Raw genomic sequence first — 16,337 nt, 5'->3', positions numbered from 1 at the left:
TTGTTTTTGTTTTTTTGTCTTATCCATTTCGTCACGCTTTATTCTTTCCGAGTTAATCCGAGGGAGCTTGCTAGAAACTACGGCTAAGCACACAGTAATCAAAATTCAAAAGTCAGAAAAATAATTAACTAAGATATGCATTATCTATCTAGTTAACTAATAAAACTAAATACGTTACTCAATTGAATTGAATAGTAATATAAGAGAGGAGACAATTTAGATGAAGGGAAAGAAGAGACAGAAGGGATCTAGTAGTGCACTTTGATTTGATTAAATAAAATCTGATATGAAGTGGACAGTCAGAGACTGCTTAGCCAGAGAAGTATATGAGAAGATATAGTCTCGAGCTCCTCATTTCTTTAACTTTTTATTAATGACTGATTTGACATTTTAATAAAAAAAAATATAACAACAATTACTTGGAGAAGAGAGAACCGTGTTAAGTTGACTTCAAAAAATAAATTTAAATCATTCAAAATCCAACTTGGTACCAAATTGGATCTAAATGGTTTTGGTAACAATCTGAAATTTGGATGCAAGAATAAAAAGGTTAAAGAAATTTTTGGAATGTATTTGAAAATATATGGTTTTAAAGGGGAAAATGGGGAAGTGTGTACGTGTGAAAGGACAAGAAGTAAAAATGCTTCCAGAGAAGAAACAGTGAGATGTGTCAGCTTCTGCACTCAACCTCACATCATACTTACTACTACTATATTTGACAGTTGAGAAATCCAACGGCAGCAGCAGTAGCCGAGCTACACATAAGATACTCAAATAGCTCTGTTCTTATGTTTTCTCTTTTCTTATTCTCTTTCCCAAATCGGACTTTACTTTAGTTGACGTCACTCGTCTGTCACATTTTTTTGTTCATTTATTAATAGAAGATACTCCTATTTTTTTCTGACGCCCAAAAGATTTGTAGTTTTTTGTTCTCAGAAAATAACTTTGCAAAAATGATTTTAACCAATTTCAATAGAGGAGTAAAATTTCCTCAAGTTACATTACTTGATTGATTAGCCGCCATAATTGTGTACGAAGAACGGTCCAATTAAACTGTACCACGATGAATACACACAAACCCCAAAACTCGATCTCCCTGATGGGGTAGTCATTCATGTATGTATACGTAAGATTCGACGAACCTGACCACACAATCTTCTTCTTCTTTCCATTGTCTCTCCATCATGATGATGATATATATATATATCTTGTTCGGTGGTTCTTTCTTCTATGCTCTCCATATCATACGGTAGAATATTAAAATAATTTACACAAACTCTTTTGGATCTTTACACCATATGGCTACCTGATCTTGATATCCTTTGTGCTTCTTCCAAGTCCTTGAGAAATCTGACAACCAAAATCACTCTTCAGCTCACATTCTTATGATATTCGGTTTTATGAAACCAAGTTGCAATTCCTTCTAATCAATCATTCATTCAACACCAATTTTTATGTGTTCAATAACTTAACTAACCAATGCTGATTCCTAATAATATGATTAATTCTGTTTCTGACTCGGAACCTTAGCCGATCAAGGCTCATTTGCACACAGATGAACCTGTCTTAAACCCCAGGCATTACCCGGTTTAGTGTAATTACTTGAACGTACCTTTTGGAATTAAGTACTGCGCTACCACCGAGAATAAATCGAATCCCGGAGTTAGTGGCATTTTGTAGTGCAACAGAGCGCGATTCCTCATATGTTGTTCCCCCAACCATGAAAATAACCACCTCTTGTGGCCTTTATAAACCATAAAATATGCAAAATTTGATTAGTTGATGTAAGTTTATTAGCATTACCCGGTTTATTAGCAGAGATCCGTAACTGTCAAACGAGAGTAGCTTTGACTTTTAATAATTTGAAAGAACTAGTGGCACATACCGTCCCTGTTGAAAATGATCTCCAACAAATGGGTAGTCCACATCTCGTAATCTCCCTCTGGTTATGCTCTCGATTGTTTGAAACAGAAGGGGCTGATGTTGAGTGTAGACATTTTCAACCCCCTGTATTTTTCAAGAAGTCAGTAACATGACATATATAACGGGAGAGATAAAATGTTCTTGGAGAGATATAATCTCAGATACAGACCTTAAGTCCACGAGCCATGTTGCGCGCTATATTCAAAAGATCTCTGTTTCCAAATAGATCACCAGTACGCTTTTCCATACCAGCTTGTTTCAAGAGAAATTGAACTAGCTGCAGTTGTGTGGCATCCAGTAAGTTAAGATATGAAAAGCATGCATCTAGAGTAGGATTTGAGGGTGCTTTTATCAAGTTATTCCGAATAATAAGTAAAAACCACCATGGGAGGAATTCAAGAGTCGGCAAACAAGTATAATACTAGCAGAATTACAAATCACTATTCACCCTAAAAGGAGATGCAGAAGAATATATTCAACGCTACAAGAACGAAATGTAAAATTAAAAGGAAACAGATGGTACCCCTGGTTTGTACTTTGGAGACCGTGAAGCCAATTTATTGAACAGTTGCATCAACTGAACGGGATTTTCTTTCTCATAGCGTAAAGCATACAGCATTACCAAACGTAGTCGGTCGATGTCAGACACACTTTCATTACTTAAGAGATCCGTCACTGCCTGCAAATAAAACATGAAAAGAGATTCAGAACTCCGTGCTAAAAACAGAGTCAACACAAAGTTTGCATAACTAGCTATGAGTTACGATGATCTTTTATTGTTATAAATTTGCATCTCACTGGATACATTTGTATGGAACCAGTGCAAGACATGACGGGTACTGAATGCATATTGCTACTAATAAAGCACTTCTCTGTATAGCTATTATTGATCAATGCAAGAATATTCATCACAGATATTCCCTACCTCATATGCAGCTCCTTGGCCACCATTGCAAGCCAAATCCTGCTCTGTTTGTGAAACCATCATCAGTTTCCTTGCTTCAACTAGCTTGCTCATTTCAGTAACCAGAGTTACATGCTTTGAGACGTTGCCTTGCATCTTTTTGTACTCAGGGTAGTTGTCAACAAATCTGGCCATGTCCTCTGTAAAACCAACACATTCATAGATTATAACTGTCACCAACACCAGAAACTTTTTTTATAAACGTCTTTGTAGTAAATAGTTTAGACTAGTCATATTTGTACCTACTGTCTGGATATTTTGGTTACTCTTTGCCACCTGCTGAAAGTCATCTACCATTCGCTTGATGTTCATTCCAATATCCCCAAAATTTTCATACATGTTAGATTTGAAAAATGCATCTTGTTCTGATGATAAAACCACCTCCTGCCATGAAAAGAGATGTATTAGCTATAAGGTTCCCAACTAACAATATATGGCATTGGAGAAAACCAACCACTTGCTGATCTTTTGAAAGACTTCCAATGGCTTTCAAGTCCACTTTATTATCTTGAAGTCCTATGAGTTCGTGCACCATTGCCTACAGAAAATCTCTTTAATGAGCAAGTCTTATTCTTGCTAGAAAAGCAAGACATCTGTACCACAGAGTACATAATATAACATAGAGTAGCACAATAATTTTATTTAGTCAAGATAACCTGGTATGTCCACTGATTCAGCAATGGGGTAACCGGGTCATCTCTTCTGTCAATTACAAGCAGCAGCGGAGAGCTTTCAGTCCGTCTAAAGTCAAAAAGAGCGCTTTCATGCTGATACATCAATTTCTGAAACATGAAAGTGTCTTTCAAATGACTACAGGATACCGGAAATAGATAGACTCTTTTATAGCTAAGCAAGCTGGAAATTAGTTCTATCACATGCGTGCAAAATAGCGGGAAGAAATACAATTTTCAAGAGCTCGTCCAACAACTTCACTTACAGCTGTTTCCTGTGCGATCCTTTTAGCAGTGTCAGAGGTCCTCTGATATCTGATGACAGGTCTTCGTTTCAACGCTAGAAACACTGCCGCAATTCCATCAACAACACGATCGGAGAAGCGTTGCAAACCAGAGGGATCAACAACGGCTGGGATCATATATAGGTGGTTTGATGCCATATTCAATGTGAAATGATATGGATCACCAGCAACAAAGTCTGCATAATACTCCTGCAACATACAACCCAAAAAGGACTATGTTAAACAAGCCACTAGTACCCCGAGTGTACCAAGCAATATAGGTTTGAATCAGATAACTTGAAACAGGTAGGGGATCATATATAATAAGCTCCACAAATAAGGCTTGTTCAAAGAGACAGCTAAAATCTATACTTATACTGACCAATCAATATACTATGAATCATTCGTTTAGTATCAGTATCCAATTCAAAAACATCATGGAGGAGGGAATTGTAAAAATCACCTGAACTTGCTGTACAACTTCTTGCTCATCCGAATCAGCCAAAATATGAATCTGAGTATCCTTTAACAGGTTGGAGAAAACTGAAAGATTCATTACAAAAACAAAATCAAAACATTTATCAACGTCCGTGAACAATGATAAACTCGAAAAAGGTGTAGCGCCGTACACAAATGGTATTCTCCAAATCTAGGGTTGGCAAGCTGGTATCGTAGTTTCTGAATATTCTCTGAAGTTGGACGGATGAAATAAACAGCTTTCAGATGCGACATCGATTCTTTCGATACAGAGATTGAATCTATCATCTCCACAAGAAAAACTTCTTTCTGAAGCAACTCTGACTGTGAATACACAATGCTTACATTGCTAACCTGCAAATTTCAACAATAAATAAAAAAAAACATGTAAGGACGACGAGACGATGTGCCTAAATCACGATTCCAGATATACAAATCAGAGAAGATCAGTAATAGAAGAAGACGAGATCAGATTATTATACCGTTTCCGAGTCGAGTATGAGAACCTTCATGCCGGAGATGTCCTGAAGCATCCGATTGATGTAATCACGCACAGACGTAACCAGCACCATCGTTCCACCGCCAAAATTACGCTACGATTAGCTTGTTTGAATTCAGATCTACGGCGATTGATCTCGTCGATTACTGTTTCGACAACGAAGGCTTGGCGAATTCGTTCAGTATCTCAGATCTTCCTTAATCAAGAAGAAGAACGGCCCAGACCCCAGAGACTCAAACGAAGACGATATGAGGCTTTGCAAAACAAATCCTATTTTATCTGGTACTTCCTTTTTATTAACACTAACTTATTTTTGTTTTATTTAAACCCAATCTTTCCAGAAAAGCTGTAGAGACAAACGGCAAGATGTCCAAAAACATAACGGCGTCTAGTTTATTTGTATCTTTTCATATTACTACCACCAAAAAAACAAAAGGAATGAATGAAAAACTATGAATTATCAACCAATTAAGCTTAACTACATGGTGGTTGTAAAAAAAAAAAAACTTAACTATCGCTTTATAGATTTTACTTTTTACTTATTCCTTAGCTTTTAACGTTTTGATTAATATCATAGTATTTATATATATATATATATATATATATATATATATTTTAAAAAATAAAGTTATATAGTATTAAAGATCTTTTAAATGAAATTTTGAATTAAATCTAAGTTGTGGGATGTAGTTAAGACTTATTAAAACAGATTATGAAATGAAATTTTATTATTCATATTAAGGGTATGACTGGTTCAAACGCTGCGGTTGCGGTTGCGGTTGCGGGAGATTGTGGTAGCGGGCATTTGCGGTTTTAAGTGTTATTAAGCGTTTGAACGACTGGTTTAGCGGTTTCAAATTGGTGCGTTTGCGGGAGGTTTACGACTAGTTGACCAGAGGGTGCAATAGCGGTTGGAACATAATAAATGTGATATATAATATATAAATGTTTTAAAATATCAAAAAAAAAATTAAACTTGATTAATAATTAAAAATCATGAAAAAACTACAATAATTATTTAGAAAAACAAATAAATTTCATAGTAAAATGTTTATTACTTTATGCATTTGGTCTATCACCAAAAATTGCATCAAGTAATGTGACAAATGACAAAACAAGTGCTTGATACCGTGGATCTTCTGGATTATTTTTATAACTATGATAATATTTCTTCGATGAATCCAATCGATGTTTGACTTGGCTCCAAGTCAAATCAACTCCAAGTTGCTCGTTAAGATTCTTAAGAATATTTTCCTTTTAAATACCACTTAGAAATTTTGTTGTGGGATTTTTTTCTTCTTGTTTCTCCAGGATTACCCTTTGAAGTAGAACACACGTTGCCTCTTTCGACCAGATAAATCTCTGAGTCGAAGCCAAACGATTATCTTGCGAAGCCATGATTATGACCTAGATATATATATAAACATAGTCAAAGCTAAATCGATATGATCAATAGAAAAAATATAACCACATCTACCGTACCGTATAATAAAAAAAGAAATCAACAATAAAAAAAAAGGGACCTTTTTCTTGTGTTCTCTAACGATGAAGACTTGTACGAAGAAGAAGATATTATATATTAGGGTTGAGATGAACTGCACTTTTATACTAGTTTATAAGGTGAAAAGAAAAGATTTTGTATCTAATTTATTTAGCAAATGAATATTTTATTCTCAATGTTATTTCTTTGATATCTTTTTGGCGGGTAATCATATTATTCCCGCCGTGTCCGTAATCATATTTCCCGCTGTATCCATAGTGATGGTTGGTGCTATAATATGTGAGAAAGTTTCATGTCGTTGAGATCACAATCATTTGATAATTAACCCAATGTAATCTCGACTTTAGAGAGACTTTACTTAACAAAAAAAAACCAGGATCAATGAATGAAATTTGAAAAACCTGGAGAGTAAAATCATACAAAAATGAGAATCCTTACACTCTCACGATTATTAAATTTTAAATATAACTAGCTAGTACAAAAAACTTCATAAACATCTTTAGATGATGCGTTCATTGCCAATGAAGAGCATCTTTAACGAGCATCCCATATCTCTCGTGCTATGTCGTCTCTTACTGTTGACATATATTGATCAGCCGTTGGATCATAATTTCGATCGACTACATTATCATCATGAGATGGAGACATGTTTCCTTCCCGGTCAGCATCATAGTTCTCCGTTTCTTCTGCAGCATTGAAGTCGTCGTCCTCTATATTAGAATCTCGAATAAAATTATGCAATGCCATAGTTGCAGCAACAATCTTCTCCTGCATTTGCACATCATAACGAACACGACCTTCTAAAATAGACCATTTTCCCTTCCACACTCCAAATGTTCTTTCAATCACTGATCGAAGCGAAGAATGTCTCTTGTTAAATGTCTCGCGTACAGTGCCTGGTCTACGCCCAGCAAAATGATTTGGATGGTACGCTTCACCTCGATAAGGAGCTAAAAACCCCCTTCGATTAGGATAGCCAGAATCCACTAGAAAATACTTCTCCGAGCTTGGGAATGGGAAAAAATTATCATGACGTGCACAATATGTCAATATCTTGGAGTCGTGTGCACGTCCCGGGACTCCAATACGTGTGTATATAAATCTCATATTGAAATCACACACTGCCAAAATGTTCATTGATGTGTAGTTATGATGATTCCAGTACGTGATCTTTTTATCGCCACCAACACGAACACGTAAATGAGTACCGTCTATAGCTCCAATACAATCTTGAAAATATGGAAAATACCTCCTATCATGCATGATTCGTGGTGGTATATCGACAAGTTCCTCTCTTTTCCATGATACAATGTCTGAATGCAAGCAACAAAGGGCATTAACAACATCATCAAATTTTGTTGTCACGGTCCATTGTGCAACTTGAAAATCTGCTGCTATGCTCCTTTGTGATGAGTTATGTCCCAAAATCTTCAGCGACATTCCTAATGCAACCTCAGATCTTACCCGATGAGAATCTTTAAGACCATACTTTTTTAGCGTATCTAAGAGCTTAAAAAACACTCTTTGTCTCATACGTAAAACATGGAGGCATTGTGTATCACTTTCATACATTAGTTGCTCCATTATATGTTGTCCACGTTCAGGATCCGTTCTCAACTGTTCTCTTTGAAAAAAGCAAAGATGATCAATGCAGATTACTGCTTCAATAGCTTGGTCATCTGCTTCTATTATTTCTCTGACTGTGTTCAACTCCATGTCACTTCCTTCCTGTAACAAATTAAATTCTTGTTACATTTTGACTCTTAAAAAGCATCCTCATGCATAATAAATGAATAGAAAATATTATATTGTAAAGGCCAACAAAAACTTAAGTCAAATCAAAACCAAAGACAATCTTCAATGTCGTAAACAAAATGCAAACAAGAAATAAAAATTCCATAAAAGATTACGTCAGCAAAACCAAAGCTAATCATCAAACAAAATCATTACGGGACTCCTTGGTTTGTCTCTTTAGAAAAGGTAGCTTCTCGTCATCTGGGAGAGCAAGAAATAAACCGCGCACAACATCATTTGTTGCAATAAGATCAAGAGATGCCCAATAAAGCTCCGTCATCGGAACCAGATCCGGTACTGCCCTCACATGTTTCACAACAAGAGCCATTCGTTCTTCAGTTGAATTTGTTGACTGAGATTTTGACTTTGCATTTGTCATTTGCTCTAGAATATCATTTCGGTCTTCCATAGTAGTAGCAATACGGCTGAGCGTCGAGTCTACTGGATTTTGTTTACGCTTTCGGTTTCGACTTCTTTTCTCCTGAGTGTGCATAGAAGATGTCTCTTTGGATGCAAATGATGGTTCTGCCTCGGAATTTGGATTTGCAGAGTTTTCCCTCGGAATTTGTGACATCCAATCTAGGTCTTCTGTTTCCATATGATGAGGTTCGTTCTCACGCATCATATCTTCTCTCTCGTCTTCTTCGTTTGTACGTTCACTCTCACTTACGTCAACTAATGGAGCATGACGATTTACACCACGTCTTGGTTGCCATGACTCCTCCACCACAACCGTTTCATCTCGGAAGACCACATGAAGAAGCGGTATAAACCGCAGTGGGTGCGACCGGAGTTTCGAAGCTTCAGGATAAGCCTTATAAACCAAAAACAAAATTCCAATCAATGAAAATACAAAACAAGAAATTAATAATTACACAAATATGTGGTTACATACCTTAATTTTATCTTTCCACCAATGATCAGGGGCATCAAGACTTCCTGTCCTTGGATTAACTCCGAGTCCAGTTGCTCCAAACGTGATTTTACGATACAGTTCATATTGCCTCTTTAAAGTATCAAGTCTATTCTTAATTTTGTTCCAGTTTAAGGTTAGTGGAAATTCCTTTTTAAATTCTGTAAGAACGTTTTCTTTTCCTTTCTCACTTAAACTTTTGCCTCTAGAATTTCCAGCTTGTTTCTCTAGCGTTATCAAATCTAACAACAAACGAGTCATGTCGTCTGACCAGCTAATTTTCTATTCGAGAAAACAAGTTGAGACATATATTCAATCACCAAACTCAAAACAATATATAGAATGAAAAAGATGATGCTATGAAAAAAATAGAAAGAGTTACACATATATAACATATAATGAATGATAAAAGAGATTGATCAATACTTACGTTTCCATCTTGATTTTCATCACCTTGGGTTGACGCCATAATTTGGAGGTTTGAGAGACTAGGGTTACGGTTTGATTAGGGTTGAGAAGGTGTTAAACATATATAGAAGATAGAAAAAAAAATATCGTTGGTTTTTTTTTTTTTTTTTAAATTCCAACCGCAAACGCCCGCAACCGCAAACGCTTGCGGGAACCAGCTTTTGGAATTCAACGGTTGGGAGCGATTGGGAGTGACTGGGAGCGATTGGGAGCGATTTGTGTGATTGGTCCCAAACGCTAGCAACCGCCCACAAACGCAAACACAGCGTTTGCGGGAGCTAGCGGGAGAACCAGTGAAGCTCTAAATCACATGGGCTTTTCTAATTGTTGTGAATAAATAATTGAAGTGAATAAATCACATTTGCTTAATTTGGCGTGTGAGGTTTCATTTCAGGGAAACTATACTGATTAAAATCAAAATTAAATCACTTTTAATCAATACACAACTTTAACCGAACTATTTCGGTTAACCAATAACTGAATAATTTTGGCTCATTTCGGTTTCGGTTAACCAATAACTGGTTCAATATTTCCTCAATCTTCTCTTTATATCAAAAAGAGAATGGGCGTCGTATTAAATTGTCCCATTTACGTAATGAAATGTTGTCACTCGGTTTAGAAACCGACGCTTAACTCCACTCCTCTTCATTTTAGTCGGTTTAAAAAGTGACTTCTATAAACCAAATTTTTCTCTTTTTTTTTTTAATACGCAAATTGACAACACATCAAACATTATATTTCACATACCCATTTCTGTTTGCTGTCAAATTTTCTTACCAAAATGTGTTTCCTTATTCCACTACACAAATAAATTCGTCAAATCCAAAAATGAAAAATATATAAAATTTGTACCAAAACTTGGTGAGCAAGGCCATTAGGGTTTTTTTTGCCCCAAAAACGTATTCCTATCTTATGTCTTTGCTTCTCACTGGGCTCTCGAGCCTCGAGGCTCCGCCTTGGGAAACCTGCGTTGATAAGATCGTCTCTTATTCTGTCTAATAGCTTCTCAACTTTCTTGCTTCAAACCCCACCTTGTTCCATCGTCGGCGGTACTCATTGTGGAGGGGATCTCGGAAGACTCGTTATTAGCTACGCTAATGAATTTACAAGCACTAGTTTGGAAAAGAAGGTGCCTCTGGAGTTGGTGAACGATGGTGTTAACAATGAGATGGTAACCATCGGAGCATCTCATGGCTGGATAGCTACATTCACTAGGGAAGACAAAGTTCTGCAACTCCAAGACGATCTAAACCCTGTTGCATCGGATACAGATCCCAAACGTATTCCCTTGCCTTATCTTGTTACTCTGCCCCATTGCCAAACCCAAATCATTACAAACGTGTCAATGTCCAGGTCTTCTCCAGAGGATAAAGACTGTATTGTGGCTGTCAAGTTCTTTGGACCTCAACTCAGCTTTTGGAAACCGTCTCTAAGTCAAAGTAACTCCAAGTGGCACAACATCAAGATCGAAAACCAACCTGTTTTTCCTCCTCCCGTGTAGTGTATTCCAAGAAAGACGACATGTTTCGCATTCCCGGATCTGGAGGCCATCTTATCGCATCATGGGATCTCCGTAAACACAAGCGCAAACCCTTGCTTCAGAAGCTGCGTTATCAAAACCTTTCCGAGCTGACAGAGACGAAAAGAGATATTCTGGTTTCGTGCTGCACAAGCGAACACTTGGTGGAGTCAGAATCCACTGGTGAAACTTTCTTGGTTAAGTGGTACCAGAAGAGTGCTGAGATTGTCGACGGTGTTGCCAAAATGAAAACAAAAGATGTATTGGTGTTCAAGCTTGACGAAGAAGGGAACGCAGTTTATACTAAAGACATTAGAGATCTCTGCATTTTCATCTCAAAGTCTGAACCTTTCTGTGTCCCTGCTTCTTCCTTTCCTGGCATTCACTCTAACACTGTCTTCATCTGGGATGTGGATGGAATCTCATTGGTCGATCTGGGTGGTTTCAACCCCATCATTAGTAAAATTGGTAAGCTCTCGGCCCCTTTTCATATTCCACCTCAAAATATAAACTAGGAGTTTAGAAATGAGTATGAGTTATGCACCCACAGTTATGAATCCTCCAAGCCTTGAGTAGACTCACTGATGATTGAGTGTGTGATAAGTTATTGACTAAAAATGTTGCTATGTTTTGTTATATTTTGCTTGTGTACTACTCTAATTGCCTTTGTGCGGTTGGTTTTCAAATTTAAGAGGTTATTCTTTGAGATTAATATTGAAAATTTTAAGATATTACTTTGAGAGATAAAGATTATAAATCAAATCATTTTGTTGGAAGTCAATATTATTGTGTGTGCTGTTGCATGAATGAATATTCGAAGCTTTTTCTTGTTATTCCCTAAATATTATTTCAGGGTTGTTTCTTTCTTGAGAAGTCTCTACAAAATAAAAGAAATTTTTTTTAAAAAAAAAGGTCAGAGCTCAAGGGTTGATATATATGCATTTGTCTTCACAGAGCTTTATAGTTCCTAACTATAACATGGCATTCTTAAGTTAGCTGTTGATCTCAAATGGTAAACAAAAACGTAGTTAATTAAACACGCTAATTATGAGCAGTCTCAAAGGACTGAGTAGAACTACTTGGAAAGAAAGCTACTCACCAATTCATTTCAAGTCTAATATATATAGAACACCAATAGATAACCGGTAAGGGTACAAAATTCCAAGGTTCTCATAGAGAGCCACAAATGGAATCATAACATATTTTAAGATGTATGAAGCTAAAGGCAAGTCGTGACCTCATTATATATATATTGCAACCCCCAACCTACAGAAAAGTAAAATAATCTCCAGTGTTCTTGCATGATCCTAAACATTATATATAACATAAACGATCTCATTAGATCTAAAACTTGTGAGAAAAAGTGGTACAAACCGGAATCAACATCAGAAACGTAGATGTCACTCCTCAATTTGGAACGTAGGACAGAGAAAAGGTTCCGACGTATAAAATTCGATTCAGAGAGATATATATATATATATATAGAGGTTTTACTGTACTTGTATACCAAGCTCTATATTCTATTATGTCAATGAAATAAGACAAGCTTTTCCCCTAAATCTATTACTTTAACACTAATCTATTTTTTATTTTTTCATGTTTTTGAAAGTTGCATAATTAATTATGTTCTATTTTATTTCTCATACTAGAAAGTAGTCCACACAATTTGTGGGTTATGTATGCATTATTATTTTGAAATAAAAAATGAAGTTTCTATTTTTATTGTATATGAAATGTACAAGTAATTGTTAATATATGTCTTGAAAATTAATTTTCATAATATTACGGTTTAACTATAATATCTTAATATATTTTGTTATATGATGTTTCATAGAAGAGTGATCTTGACTTAGAGAGAAAGTTAAAGGACACATATTTGTGATTACTACAGTATTATTGAAAATATATAAACAATATGTTACTAGAGTAATATGATTAAGAGAAATTATGTGGGACTATATTAATGTAACACCCACGAACCAAATCTCAGTTTGGGATTGCATCGATCGATGTAGATGGTGCATCGGTCGATGCAACATTTGTTTTTGCGAGACAACTTAAATGAAAAGCTCGTTTTATTGCGTTTTGATTTGGAAAAAACCCTAAGGTCAGGTATCTAAGGGGAAGCTCGACGAGTTTGACCGAGTGTGGTCGTTTTTAGTGGGAAAAGAGAGAAAAAAAGAGAGAAGCTGTTCTTAAGGATTTTTGGGAGATTTGAGTGCTTGATCTTGAGAGATCTTGCCTTTGGAGTTGAGATCTGAGGCTAGGATCGTGGTAGGAGCTTGCTAGGAGGCTTTTTCGTGAGTTTAGAATCAGTTTTGTCATTCTCAAAGGTGAGTACGTGACCATGCCTGATCAAAGCGATTAGATGCTTGTTTTATGTGATTTTTGATTGTTGAATGCTTATATACTCGTGTGTGAGTGTTGTTGTGAGTTTTTGTGTGTTTTGGGGTTGGTTTCGGTATCCTGGAGCCGAGAGGGGACGGAGGGGATCGCATTTGGTGATGTGTCGCGTGACTGCATCGATTGATGCAGTTAGGTATTCGACGAAGACGATGGACATGGCATCGGTCGATGCAAGGGAATGAATCGGTCGACACAGGTGGCTTTGCATCGGTCGATGTAAGGTGTGCGTCGGTCGACGCATGTATTCTGAGTTTTCTGGTTTGCTTGTTTCTTTGTGTATTTGATTGGGCTTGTCTTTTTGCTTGTGTGTATAGCCCAGTAGATGGGAGGATCGTCTCACATAGTATTTATGATAATACTCACGCATCTCATATGTGTTGTGGTGCAGGTAAAAGCAAGGTGTGAACGTGAAATCAAGGCGATGAAGAAGAGGATGTTCTAGAGGCTCGGTTGTTTGTTATATGCCGCTGTTAGGTTGCTAGAATGGAATGTAGTAGTATAGAACGGTTGTTTAAGTTGTTGTTTCATTGCTTAATGACTTTGCTAGTTATTGGTTATCATTTCTATTGGAGTTTCTGGTTTAATGTGATTGCTTATTTTCGCTGTATGTTATTGCTAGATATTATTACAACCTAGCTAGAGAGACCAACCAAAAAAGCTTCTTCATAGGGAAAACCCAAAACATACCTCAAACAGCACGCATATATGCAACTAGATTCCACAACCGTAAACTGTTCAGAAGAAACACCTAGACTCAGAAACCAAGTAAAGACCTTTACCTGCTTAATCAAGATCTCTTGACTCCTTGTGAAAAACTTTAGCTTAAGAAGAGAAAGCGACCACCTTTACAACCTTCAACCTTGCGCTCTTATACCTCTTGTTAGTGGTTTAAATCTTCTTGTGCTAGTAACGGATGCTTATCTTGTTTGTGTTTGTTTTGTAGAAGAAGAAAAGAGAAGTAGAAAACAAAGAAGAGACGACACACAAATTACAAATTCCCAAAGCCAAACACCGGCTAAGGTACGTCTTGGTGAGCTAACTAACCAGCTTACAAGGTCTTATAGAATATTATAACCGAGTAAAAGAAATCAGGCAAGATTGAAAACCCTAAAGAGTCTATACAAACGAGCTAAGAAGATAAAATCTCTCTTACTCTCAAGAATCTCTCTAGATCTAACCCGCTTGCTACTCACACTCCCACCTCTGTCATTATCCACATCTTGCTCCTTTTATGCACCGGAAAGACGCTCCTCTGACAGGTCACTCCAAATCTAGGTGAATCGAACCTGAAAACGTAAGAGCTAAACGGTTTGGATCTTTAACACAGAGTATCGAACAGGAATTCAAACAACTCTCTTTTTATTAGAAATAAGTTCTTACAAAGTTTTTCCTTAACTCTATTTTCTAATCCTATTAAGGTCTTAGCCTCCTTTGAATCTTCAAGCTATTCTTTCTCAAAGCTTAAGATTCAATGCTAAGATCTCTCAATCTATGAAGTGCTGATCTTTTCCAAGTCCCAGCCTCCTATTTATACTAATTGGACTTAGCCACACAACAAAGTAATTTCCAATTCTAATCAAACTAGGAATTGTTAATTTCCTTTTTCTTTATAGTTTAGGAAATTAACAATCTTTGTAAAACTTCCTTTTATACTTATAACAAGAAAGTCTTTACTCTTCCAAAAACTTCTTTAAGCTTCATGTGTCTTCACTTGACCGCCTTAATAGATTTCCTCTTTGGCTTAATCCTGCTGATCCACATCTTGTACTACTTTTATTTTAGTACATCACCTATGTCAATAGATGCATCTTCAATCTCCCCCTTTTTAACCTTATGCTTCTTCAAGCATCCATGATCAATGATTCCCAGCAATTTTAAACTTTACACACAAACTTATCAAAAGTCTGATTCAAAAATCTTAACAAATGAAATCATCTCAAAAGACAACCAAAACTCCAAAGAACATTTTGGAGTTTAAAACAACCAAAACAGAACAGACTAGCTTGTTGCTCCCCCCCACAAAGTAACACTCCCCCATAAAATGATCCTTCTCCACCTACTTGAAGAGCATACAGGTTAAAAACCAATCAAATCATCTTTGACATGGGACGATTCTGAGTCAAGCGATACACAACTCCAAAAAGACTTTGTAGCACTCGAGCAGTATCAATCAGTGCTCCATAGACCAACTCCGGATCATTCTGATATACTAATGGCATACGAATGCTCCCAACCTGTACATCAATGTAATTCTGACCAGGAGATGCAACAGGAGGTTATTCAACCGATACAGGTGGAACATAGAAAGTGGGACGCTTAGGAAACTTAGTAGCATTAGAATTTCCAGTGCGAATATCCTTCCGATACGCCACAGGCTTGTCAAGAACTTCAGATGCACTTATCTCTGGCATCTTCTGATGCATAAGAACCTTAAATATGGTCTTAGGAAACACTAACTACCAAGAATCATTCTTCTTAACTTTAGTCAACTCAAACACCTGATCATACACCATTCTTCCAAAGTCAAATCAAATCCCTTTGAAGATTTTGTAGACAAGCCTAGCCCGCTGTTCAAACACATGATTCCTATGAGATGATGGTATCCAGTTATAACCTGAGATGCTGAATAAAGCTCCAAACGCAGCTGGTAAATCCTTTGGATTCAAATCTTCCCACGATATATTATCTTCCCCACTCAAGGTTTCAGCAATTGTACCAAGACCAAGTAGATCAGCAGCTGCATCAACTTTTTTTTTCTGCTTTAGTCAAAGGTGGCTGTCGAAAGGCTCAGTTAATAGCAGCTGGAGAGAAATCATAAGAATACACACGAACACGTACTGCAACTCCATCAGCTGGTGCTTTGACTAGAAAACTAGCATAAAACTCAGCAATTACTTCCTTAACATAGCAGGACAGAT

General features: G+C 36.7%; 3 protein-coding genes and 1 pseudogene across 3 annotated transcripts; 1 reads left to right on the top strand and 3 right to left on the bottom strand.

The window, feature by feature from the left end:
* On the bottom strand, positions 930-5,102 carry LOC104702490 (vacuolar protein sorting-associated protein 45 homolog). The gene is made up of 13 exons (XM_010418342.2): positions 4,802-5,102; positions 4,472-4,673; positions 4,306-4,385; positions 3,825-4,052; positions 3,544-3,669; positions 3,342-3,425; positions 3,130-3,271; positions 2,849-3,027; positions 2,447-2,602; positions 2,093-2,200; positions 1,886-2,007; positions 1,613-1,744; positions 930-1,350 (listed from the first exon to the last, which is right to left on the bottom strand). The coding sequence occupies exons 1-13, from the start codon at positions 4,889-4,891 to the stop codon at positions 1,290-1,292; spliced, it is 1,710 nt and encodes a 569-aa protein (XP_010416644.1). The 5' UTR covers positions 4,892-5,102; the 3' UTR covers positions 930-1,289.
* Positions 6,854-8,035, bottom strand: LOC109125493. Its single transcript, XM_019227146.1, has one exon. It carries the CDS (start codon positions 8,033-8,035, stop codon positions 6,854-6,856), a length of 1,182 nt encoding a protein of 393 aa, XP_019082691.1.
* Positions 8,253-9,506, bottom strand: LOC104704929 (uncharacterized protein At2g29880-like). Its single transcript, XM_019227145.1, has 2 exons — positions 9,009-9,506; positions 8,253-8,927 (listed from the first exon to the last, which is right to left on the bottom strand). Exons 1-2 carry the CDS (start codon positions 9,285-9,287, stop codon positions 8,253-8,255), a joined length of 954 nt encoding a protein of 317 aa, XP_019082690.1. The 5' UTR covers positions 9,288-9,506.
* LOC109125492 lies at positions 10,276-11,528 on the top strand (annotated as a pseudogene).

This window comes from Camelina sativa, chromosome 7, assembly GCF_000633955.1.
Source record: "Camelina sativa cultivar DH55 chromosome 7, Cs, whole genome shotgun sequence".
Lineage (NCBI taxonomy): Eukaryota > Viridiplantae > Streptophyta > Magnoliopsida > Brassicales > Brassicaceae > Camelina > Camelina sativa.
The sequence above is the reverse complement of the archived record's forward strand: the minus strand, read 5'-3'. Positions and strand labels throughout refer to the sequence as shown.

What these genes read in the sequence shown, in the direction of transcription:
- LOC109125493 (XM_019227146.1), bottom strand. Translation starts at nt 8,035, where the DNA reads ATGGAGTTGAACACAGTCAGAGAAATAATAGAAGCAGATGACCAAGCT.
- LOC104704929 (XM_019227145.1), bottom strand. Translation starts at nt 9,287, where the DNA reads ATGACTCGTTTGTTGTTAGATTTGATAACGCTAGAGAAACAAGCTGGA. An exon ending in GGTGGAAAGATAAAATTAAG is followed by an intron (nt 8,928 to 9,008) that starts GTATGTAACCAC and finishes TTGGTTTATAAG; the next exon opens with GCTTATCCTGAAGCTTCGAA.
- LOC104702490 (XM_010418342.2), bottom strand. Translation starts at nt 4,891, where the DNA reads ATGGTGCTGGTTACGTCTGTGCGTGATTACATCAATCGGATGCTTCAG. An exon ending in TTTCAAAAGATCAGCAAGTG is followed by an intron (nt 3,272 to 3,341) that starts GTTGGTTTTCTC and finishes TTTTCATGGCAG; the next exon opens with GAGGTGGTTTTATCATCAGA. An exon ending in CTCCAAAGTACAAACCAGGG is followed by an intron (nt 2,201 to 2,446) that starts GTACCATCTGTT and finishes ACACAACTGCAG; the next exon opens with CTAGTTCAATTTCTCTTGAA.